Here is a 10,504-nt window from a genome sequence, read left to right as displayed (position 1 = left end):
ATTTTTTATGAAAAAGTTTTGTTCCCCTTAAAAAAAAAAAAAAATTTAAAAAAAAAAAAAAAAAAAAAAAAAAACCACACAAAAAACAGTGATTGTTAGCGCACTCTTTTTTACTGCAGCTATGACTTTATATCTGATTTTCTACGAAACCTTGAAGTTAGGGATCACCGGCAAATTTAATTCTGGAATTTGACTTCTTTGTTTTCCATATGTGGATCATTATGAAAAAAATGTAACTCATATTTGAGTTTTGACTTTACTCCTTTTTTCATGATCAGAAAGATAAAAATCAAAATTTCTGAAAAATAAAGCCTCTCCTTTATCTTTGACTGATTATCAAGAACTCAAATGGTCAGATTTGTTGGACAAAAACTCAAATTGGGAACTGAACTAATTTTTAAAAAATATCAATTTCTGCTTTTTTTAGCCTAGGTGATCTCTTAAAAATTAGAGGGAGTTGTTGTTGTTAACCTAGCTTGCCTTTTAAATAAAAAAAAAAAAACTTAGAAATTTCCATTTTCTTTTTTTTTTTTTTTTTTTTTTTTTAATTTTGGGAAACAAAACTTAAGGTAGTAAGGGCTAAAATCTGCAATTTAAAGAATCTATATTTGCTCAGGTTAACCCAGATTTGACTAATCTACCTAATCTAAGATAGTAGAGATGGGAAGAAAGAAGTGGGAAATAAGTACAGTTTCTATAACATATAGAAACTAAAACCCAGATTGCTAAATGTTTTCTTCACATAAATATTAAAAAATATTATAAAAACTGACAGAAATCTAGTAAGTTTACTCTGGAAAAGTGTGGTATTTGGAAATGGAAAACGTAGGAACCGTATTAAATGCACATCAGCCATGATGGATCTTAATGTTGGTAATCAGCACTGAGTGACAGTTGGAGAGTTTGCTGGCGTAGCCACGGCTAGCATGGTGATATGGAGGCTGATAGCCAGCTGCAGTGCTTCCTCTCAGGAAGGGTGGACATTTTTGTGCGTTTGTGGTGGAATTCTAGGAATTAAAACAGCAATCCTTTCTGGAGCACGAACAGCACTTAAAAACATGCAATCCTGAGTGCATTTTCACATCTGCCATTGTTGATGTGTGAACACTGGGGTATTGTTGGGAAACGTGTGTATCTGAGTGTGTATTGTGTTGATCTGTTGATTCCCCTGAGCTTAGCAACTGGACAGCTGGCAGCAGCGCTCTGTAATGCTCAAAACTGGACTCTACAGTATTTACATTTGAATTATACATTTTTACTGCAGCGATTCAAAAAGGTTTTGATGGACTTGTCTGCAGTTTTGTGATGCTACAACCATAAACCAGCACGTTTTAGTGCATTGGTCCAACCCAAAATAGCTCACAATTATGAGGCGAGAATACTTTGCAGTTTTTACCAAAATTTTTACAAGTAAAAATAAAAAAAAAATCTGTTGTGCATTTCTGTTCAGTTTTGCTTTTTCAAATGCATAAGTTCAAATTTTACATGCAAGCCACAAACTTTTTGAGTAACATTTGGATGCATGTGAAGTATGACTGTAAGTGTTTTGATTGTCTTTATTTTCATTCTCATCATAAGTAGGTAAGGTTTTGTAAATCATGTATTATTGTTCCTAGATAGATTTACCACCATCTGTCTGCTCTTCAGTGACATAGAGCACACTTTAAAAAAAAAAAAAAAAACCTTTTTAGGTCAGCTCTACAATCTACTCTAGAAAGATTAGTTTATTATGTGTGAAGTAATTTAGAGAGTCCCTGAATAGGCCAAGGCATTGATGTTTAGTTTTGTAACTAATATGGTCAGAGTGCCTTTGTTTAGCTATTGATCCGAGCTGAGAATGAAGTGCAGAGGTCAGTTTAATTGGAAACAGTGAACTATTAGTCAATCAATGTCTGTGGCTGTACATTCGTGCAGGGAGATAAAAATACAGCCGCCTCTACTTCATCCTGTCAGACAGTTTTTTTTTTTATTCATCTATTTTTTTATCCACCAATTACATAAGAGTTTAAAAAAAAAAACATCTTTTCTCACTGTTCCTGCTTCTCTCCAGGCTAAAACCCTCCGGAAGCTAATCCAGCAAACATTCAAGCAGGTGGCCAATCTCAACGACGAGCAGTGCATCCTCAAGTTCCTGGAGATACTCGCACCGATTTACCGCTACGACAAAGAGTTATTTAAATGTGCCCTGGGGGTAGGTGTCTCCCACGTTACTCCTGAGAAGCAGGACTTGGTGTCCCTCTGTGTGCTGCAGAAGCGCTAGATTGACCCCTGTTGGTGGCATCCGGTCCTGCATTTAGTCTTTTTTTCTTTTTCTTTTTTTTCGTCTCTTACAGTCCAGCTGGGTGATTCAGGTAGAGTTAGCCATCGGGCCAGAAGAAGGCATCAGTTACCTCACTGATAAGGGATCAACGGTAAGTATCAGATGCACACTTACTAATAAAGACTCTGTTTCATAATTTTACACTCTGTTATTTTGATCTGTCACTTGAGTTTGCGGTTGCAATGTCACAAAATATGAAAAAGACACCGACGTGCTTTTGGCATTGTGGATTTCAGCAAAATCGATCAATCGCAATCATTGTAACATATTGCTGAACCATTTCATTTTTTTTCTTGTGCTTCTCTGTCTCCAGCCAACACATTTAGCAAACTTTAACCAAGTCCAGTCCATTCAGTACTCGGCTATGGAGGAGAAAGACAGGAAAGGCATGCTGCAGCTGAATGTAGCTGGAGCTGCTGAGGTACTGTCTGTCTGTCTGTCTGTCTGTCTGACGCACTGTGACCTCCTTCTGGACATAATTCAGGTCATCTGCCCTAGGTGTAAATATTGTTCTCCACCAATCCTGATATGCAAATATTAGACTTTTTTTTTTCCTCTTCTTTTGTATATCGAAGAAAATTTGTCATTTAAAATCCACAAAGATTTAATTAACGACTGCCCTTTATGTTTTTACAACAAACTGTTTAAAAAAAAACCTATACTTTAATGTGCACTGCCTGCGACATTTATTATAAGACGTTTAAGAAGCGTTAAAATAAATGTAATGCATGTATTTTTATTGCAGATGCACAATCTCACTCTGAAACTTTTATAAAAATCTTCTCTTTATGTAGTTGGAAACAAATCCTCTTGCACATTTATTAGTACATATAATAATCTCTAGTTAATTTAGTTGTAAAGTGAATGAGGGTACAGTCTATTGAGGGAATCTATGTTGCAGTCAGTTGTTTTAGAGGCAGCCCAGGAAAAAAACACAAAAAAAACTTTTGTTTTCTACCATCACAAATGTAAACATGGAGTTTGTTAATCTCTGGTGGGACTCACTTGTTGGGATAAAAAAAAAAAGATTGGGTTTCTCTACATCAACAAATCATGCCAGCTGTTAATGGAGGATGTGTATTACTGCGGGCCTGCTTGTCTTCAAACGGCACAGAAATTCTTGGCATCATGGTCTCACAAGAGTTCTGTAGAACTTCAGTAGAATTTCTACGGAATTTAAATTCTAATTTTAAAATTCTGTCCTGTTGACCAAAGAGGGGACTGTGATTTTTCCTCACTGATTAAAAAAAAAATAAACTTAACCACAGGTTGTTGCCCTTGCTGAATTAAAATGCCCAAACTGAAGGTTTTGTTCTTCGATCAGAAAAATATTGTATTACTGAGGATTTTCACACATTTGGCTGGAGCTGTATATCATTTGTCTTTTCCTTCTCGAGGTTGACGCTATAATTTTGATGTCTGGAGGTTAAGCGCTGTGGAAACGGGAAAAGCGTGTCGCTCCATGTCTAACATCTAAGCAATGCTTTGTTTAACTTGAGTCAGTATTGGTTTATTGGCGTTGGAAGCGCAGGATTTACAAACACATCGTTGGTGCTGTTTGTCGGAGAATAGTTTTCCCTGGTGTCAGAGGCAGCTGGAAACCACATGGATTAAACTTTCTGCCTATTAATTGATCGTACGTGTGTGTATATCTTTGTGTGAGATCATCTCTCTCTGTGTGTGTGTGTGTGTGTGTGTGTGTGTTTGCTCGTACAGCCTCTCACAGTTACAACAGCGTCGCTCACCACGGCGGAAAACTTGGCTGACTTGATTGATGGTTACTGTCGGCTCGTCTCCATGGAAACGCACTCGTTCATTGTCAGAGTACAGAAAGGTGGGTGCACAGGATCACTTAGAAATATTAATCTACAAGGAGCAAATCAGCACTAGATACACACCTTTCAGACCTGCTGTGTCATTTTATAGTTTCTTAAATTTAGTTTTGAAAAAGTACTTGTTCACAAGAGAATGTATTAATTTTCCTGTATTTGGAGTTTTTGGCTACTTCTCAGTTTGCTCTACATTCTTTTCATTCACAAATATGAATTTAAAACGTTTATTTTGGAGTTTTTATTGACCAGAATATGAGTCACTATACAAAAAAATGATGATATGAGATTTTAATTTCTTCCTGTGTATCAGCAATCATTAACTTTAAATATTTTTAGTAATATAAATGTCCCATTTTATTAATATGCATTATAACAGTAACATTTTTACATAAAATGTAAATAACTCCTTTCCTGAAGCTGAGGTCAGTTATATTGTGGAGATGATTAATTACATTTTTTACATTTAAACTACAAAAGCACAAACAGACTGAGAAGTTATTGTAAATCCTTTTTTTTTCATTAGTGTTGCAGCTCTTCAAGTGATTTTCTTTCATTGTAAAACATTAAATGACTCAAACGTTTTTCACATAATCTAACTCTATATTTTTTGTTCTCTGAGTGTTTTGCACAGCTAACTATAACAAATTTGATTTGCTGTCTCCTGAGTTTATTTTGACTGCAGTGTCTGCTTTTATCCTCTAGAGGGAGAGAGAGCTCTGCCTTCCATCCCAAAGTAAGTCCCTGAATCTGTCATGTTCACATGTGGCTCCTGTCAAAGCTTTAAGACCTCACATTGGTAATACAAGCAACATTCTTGTGGGTTTACCACGCTGATTGAGCTTGTAGCAGCACAACTGACATGAAGGGCTCGTTTATTTTTCTACAGAAACATTGGGTGATTAGTCATTTGATAATATTAAGTTTCTTGGAAGATGAGTGATTATCAACATCAAAATCTGTTTCATGGTTGTTTTCTTTAAAAACAATGGACCAGAAAACCAATGTACATGTTTGGGCATGTAAAGCATAATCTAAGTTTTTCCAGAGAATCTGTTTGTCTGAGGGTGTTTCCCCAGAAAACAGAAGTTCCTAATTTCTAGAAACAGCCACATCTATTATAGATCTTTTTTCCCACCAGTTGCTAAAACAAGATGATGCAAAGTAAAACTAAATTTTCTAGTGAAAAGATAAAAATCATGGTAAATACTTATTACTCAGAATAGAAAAAAAACTTACCTTAAACAACAATTCCCTGCACTATTTATATTTTATATTTCTCTTTAAAGCCTTTACTTCAGAAACACTGAGCCTCTCTCTCTATTTTCGGTGGCGATGTTTGTTGCTTAATAACCCATTCACTCTCACTTACAATAAAAGAAAAAGTCTGACGATTTTCCAGTATTTGAAGTTTGTGTTTATCTAGATTTCAATCAAAGATCCAACTCTCTGGAGATCAGGTAGTTATTTGCAGCCTGGCCACACATTTCTCTGTCTCTCGCTGAACTTCAAACATGAGCAGTTTTGCTTACTTTTCAACCTAAATCTCTCCCCCTCACTCTGTTTCCTTGGTCAAATAAGGAGATAAAGAAGGAAGCCAAATATTTTCCACTTTGGGTATTTAAACACTCTTAGTCTCCTCCTTCCTCTCACTTTGCTCGCTGCTTCTCCTTTCTCATTCCCTCTTCAATTAGTGACGTTAAGACCTTAGTGGAGCTCAGCTGACACAGAGCAGCAGACCACGGAAAAGAAACACCATAAGGATCAGTCTACAGCGAGACACAGTCATGGTTTCCTTTCTCTGCTTTTAGCGAGCTGCATGAGGGAGCGTGAACATGCCGTGGTCGTTTAATCTGTTTACATGAGCTCACTTTTGGAATCACTTGGGATTTTTCACAGTTTTTCTTGGACTAGGAACGTTTTTAGTTGTTTACGTGTTGACTGAATTGGTTTTCTATGCTTTTTCTGTTTGAATTCAGAGTTTCCAACAATGAGAAAAAGTTAGAGGCAGTCCGGAGCGGAGTAAGAACGATCTCTGTTTCTGGTAAGATGCAGAGCCATGCACAGACTGGTTTGAGATATCTTCTTTCCACTTCCTCCAACATCTGCTTTTTCCACACTTCCTTTCCCTCTCTCTTTTCCTGCTGCCTTTTGTTTCTGTCCTTACTTGTTTTCCTCACATCCATTCACTCTTGTTTTTTCCTCTCACTCCATCGTTCTCTTCCCTCACCTGATTGGCTAAAGACCTAGCGACATCGACGTCCCCCAAGCCAACCAAGGCTCGGCGTTTACTCCTCCCCTTTGTCTTCTGCTCAGACTCGCCGCCCAATGGTATCGCTGGCTCTTATTGGAGTAGAAGAGCATGTGCATAAAATTGTGATGTGGCGGAGTGAAATTTCTGACCATCATGGTTCTTTCAGGAGAAACAAAATAGGCACTGAGAGCCTATAAAGAAAGAAGCCCTCATTGCCTCTGGAAAATACATAAAGTCTAAGGTTTCTTTGCCTATTTTATAGTCCCTTACTGCTCCAGAAAGAGACTGCAGTTGAAATGTTTTTTGGCAGGAGAACCTTGAACATTTTGTCTCTTTCTGATGTAATGTTGAAACGGTTTGTGTTTAACCGTTTGAGCCGCTGCATCCCAATTGGCCAACGTTTTGCCTGCTTGCTCTGGCTTATTTACTGTTGCATAATTTAAGCAATGTAACATTTTACATTGTTGCATAAAGCCGTTGCATCACTGACAAGAAAACTTAACACAACATTAAAAAAAAAATCTCATTAATGATCGTGTTTTGAGTCTTAATAATTTATGTGGATTGAAGCCTGAACAACCTGAAGACATGAATTAAAATAGTTTTCCCTTTACATAACTTTTTACTGGATTCACACAATGCCAGCAAAAGATTTAGTTCCATTTCTACTGATGAATGTTGCAACGACTTTTTGATCAGAATTAAGGTTCATATTTGGGGAGTTTTAGCATCTCAGCCACTGAAATATACATCAAATGTGAGTGAAGGCAGTGAAAGTTTATCCAAGAGATCTGATATGTTAGCAGGATTTACATGCATGGCATCAGTATTGATCATCAGAGTTGAGATGAGCTAACTTTGAGGCTTCTTCAGTCACTCACCGCACCAACACCGAAGAGTGTTGTGCTCACCGTGACCTGGTAGAACATTTGGTGCATTCAGTAGGAAACAAAGACAGGATTTTTGTGTTTCTGGTCCACCGTTTAGTGTCCCTTGTCTATGAAAATCTGGACTTTGGGCCATTTTAACACAAAAATGCATCTGAACCCAGTTTTCTTCCTGTATTTTGCTCAGTTTATCAGTTCTGATCCCTGCATCTGAAAACACCATCATGCTGCCAACACCAAGTCTCAGTGTAGGCATGCTGTGTTTAGGGTTAGTGTCATATTTCCGCTCCGTGTACCATCTTGAGTGTAGGCCGTAAAGTTAAATGTTGGGCATCTTCTGCCACATGTTTGTTGCGTGGGTTTTGGAGAAATGACACACATATCGCTGACGGAAAACTTCCTATAAAGGTTTCTTTCAGCAATGCCGTTCTTCTTGACACCCTTGGGTAATGACCAGGTTTTTAGAGCGAGCAATAAAACTTTGGGTCCATGGTTTAGCATCTCCCCAGATTTTAATCCCATCCAGAAGGTATGGCCAAACCTAAAAAAGCAAGTGAACGAAAACAAGTTGTGAGAAACTCAAAGCAAAGTCGAGACTTGACTTATGAACTGTTATAGTGCAGAAGAAGGAGAAATGTGCTTAGCTACAGCAGAGAGACTCTACTGAAAACCCATTTTGACTGTTTACTTCTAATGAATGATAATTAGCTAAAACTGAAAGATACACACCTCCACATATTTGTATTGCACTGAATGAAATCTGATTTGTCCTGCTTTCCCCTGACCTTTGCCCTGCTTTGGACAGTGTTTCTTACTAACCGCAGTGCATTACTGAAAGTCAGCTCTCATTTTCCAGAAAAGAGTTCTAACTAGCTGCTTGTACAGTCTTTTGACTTGTCATGCTCTAACCTCTCTGTTTGTTTGTTTTTTTGTCTTCTTGTCTTCTCTCGGCTTCTCTGTCTTCCGTCCTGCTGCCATCTCTCCTCTGCTGTCCCATTTCCTGCATGCTCTCCTGGACCTCGCAGAAGACCTTAGCGGGGACGGTAAAGTTACACTGTTGTTTATCAATCTCTGTATTGTTCTTTCTTTCTCGTCCTGCCCTGGCTGCACACTGGCTGCAGCCTCCAGGGAAAGGGTAGCATGTGTGTATTTTGGTGTGCGGCTTGACGTGATGCTTACATTCCTGCATCTTTAACAAAAGCTGTGTGCACTTTTATGTAAATTTACTGTGGTTTAAGCAAAGTAGGGACAAAAAAAGACAATGAAATTCAAAGTTATCACCTACTGCATAATCTAATTTTCCTGCTGTGTAGAGCAGCATAATCAGCTCTAATATCTGATTTTTTTTTTATCTTTTTGAAAATGCGATACTACAGAGTATAAACATGTCTGCTTTAAACCAAAGAAACCCACAAAAAGCAGAATTAGTAAACCCACAATTGCTCTGTTAAGGTTTACCTTTCTCTCAAGAAACAGACACCCAGACAGCCACACACAAAGCAAAATCTGCAGTCTTGAACATTTACACTTGCACACACATAAGGACCAGAGGAGGGAGAGGTTTGCTGGATTCTAATGTCAGTGCATTCCTGGCTATGAGGACCTGGCTAAATCATACACACTTAGACACAGAAACATGTTAATTTTCTCTCCTCCAAGCTGAAACGGACTGAAGAGAAATGTTCATCCCTGCTTAGAATGTGTCTCCAACTGAGTAAGACTAAACTGCAATCAGCTCAACGAAAACAAACCCATTTTGCAAAAAAAAAAACAACAAAAAAACAAAACAAAAAAAAAAAGAAACCGAGTGTATAGTGCAGGTCGGAAACTAGCTACAAAGTACAAATCTTTGGCTTGACAATAGATTAGAAAGAAAAAAAGTTTGGAAAAACTGAAATAAATAAAAAGCGTTGCTAAAACGTGGTTGAATGTTGTTTATATGTCTTTTTTTTTTACAAGCTAGCTGCTTTAATTTGACTTTTATCAGTGATTATCTATGTTGTTTATAGTGAGCTTAGATACATAAGCTCCTCCTCTACTTCACACCTACTCACCAACTCGGCTTTCAGACATCTTAGAAAGACAGGAAACTGGAAACTGAGGTGGTTTTTGAACGAGCAGATGGATGTAAGTGTCTATTCAACATAAATAAATTTATCTATTTGTACTTTCTTATACTTTGCTTATTCTCATCAATTATCTCCAAACGGTGAAAGAAACGTGCTGGTCCATGCAGCTACACAAATTTATGAGACTAGAATTTGTATGTTGAATTGCTTTTGTAATTCACTTCTTTCTTTACACTCTTTTTTTCCTTTTTTTTGTTACTGATTGCTGATTAAGGGTCAGATTCAAACTGCAGCAACATCAGCGGTTTAAAATAGAAACCGCTGTGTCGCTCAGTTGAGTCCATGAGTCCTTGTTGCAGTAGCAAGACGAACACAAGTCCAACCTATTCACCAGTGGCTGAAAGAAATGCACCTCAGAAAGTCGTAGATTAATATTTATACATTTATGGAAACTTAAAAATGGAAATATAAACTGATCAAATTATCCATTCAGGTTTATTTTAAAGGGGTGGTTAGGTACGACTAATTGCAACACTTAGGTTTTTGTTAGGTTTTTTTTTTTTGGTTTTTTTTTTTTCAACATCGCCTTTTTTTTGTTTGTTTTTTTACCCAAATCAAAGGCTTTTTGATTCGGGTGCCAGGAGTTCCTCTAAATAAGTCAAAAATAAATAAATCACTGATGTAAAACCCTGATCTGACGTGCAGCAGCTGCAGCTTAGAAACATGCCTACTGAAGTTTCTGTTGCGTTCCTCATTGTGTTGCTTGTTCTGCCTGGCCTGCCTCATTTAACAGACGACTAGTTGTTGTTTCACATGTTGCTCTTCCTGGGATTCCTCAAGACAGAAATCAGCCACAGTGAGATTATTTCACGTAAATTGGTCCGACTCCCACCGAGCTTGATAAATCCCGAGCAGAACTGTGGGAACGTTCAGGACAGCAGATGTTCGACTCCAGTTTCCAACAGCTGAGTCTGCACGCTGATTTTATTTTAAACACCACCATCTGGTTTCACTGACTCGGCCCACCTTTTGCCTCCCTTTTCCCTGCTGGCTCTGCTCTTATCCTCGCCCTGCCTCTTTCTATCTTGTCTTATCTGCCTCACTTGTCACTGATTTCATCCTAATTCATTCCCCCCCCCCCCCCC

The 10,504-nt window shown here is 37.8% G+C and overlaps 1 protein-coding gene across 9 annotated transcripts in view; it reads left to right on the top strand.

The window, feature by feature from the left end:
• The window catches only part of LOC106958462 (focal adhesion kinase 1-like), a 73,092-nt gene that overhangs the window by 48,255 nt on the left and 14,333 nt on the right, over nucleotides 1-10,504 (top strand). For 5 of the 9 annotated variants that reach the window (XM_015050374.1, XM_015050432.1, XM_015050425.1 and 2 more), the window contains 8 exons: nucleotides 2,051-2,191; nucleotides 2,334-2,411; nucleotides 2,634-2,741; nucleotides 4,037-4,154; nucleotides 4,855-4,885; nucleotides 6,129-6,193; nucleotides 6,394-6,480; nucleotides 8,316-8,333. In XM_015050374.1, the coding sequence (XP_014905860.1) occupies nucleotides 2,051-2,191; nucleotides 2,334-2,411; nucleotides 2,634-2,741; nucleotides 4,037-4,154; nucleotides 4,855-4,885; nucleotides 6,129-6,193; nucleotides 6,394-6,480; nucleotides 8,316-8,333 (646 nt within the window). The remainder of the gene's footprint in view (nucleotides 1-2,050; nucleotides 2,192-2,333; nucleotides 2,412-2,633; nucleotides 2,742-4,036; nucleotides 4,155-4,854; nucleotides 4,886-6,128; nucleotides 6,194-6,393; nucleotides 6,481-8,315; nucleotides 8,334-10,504) is intronic. The other 4 variants (XM_015050410.1, XM_015050396.1, XM_015050405.1 and 1 more) reach the window with 2 other exon arrangements.

Source organism: Poecilia latipinna, unplaced genomic scaffold, assembly GCF_001443285.1.
Source record: "Poecilia latipinna isolate Pla-1442-1.1 unplaced genomic scaffold, P_latipinna-1.0 Scaffold49, whole genome shotgun sequence".
In the NCBI taxonomy this organism is placed as follows: domain Eukaryota; kingdom Metazoa; phylum Chordata; class Actinopteri; order Cyprinodontiformes; family Poeciliidae; genus Poecilia; species Poecilia latipinna.
This window is presented reverse-complemented; position numbering and strand designations above follow the sequence as displayed.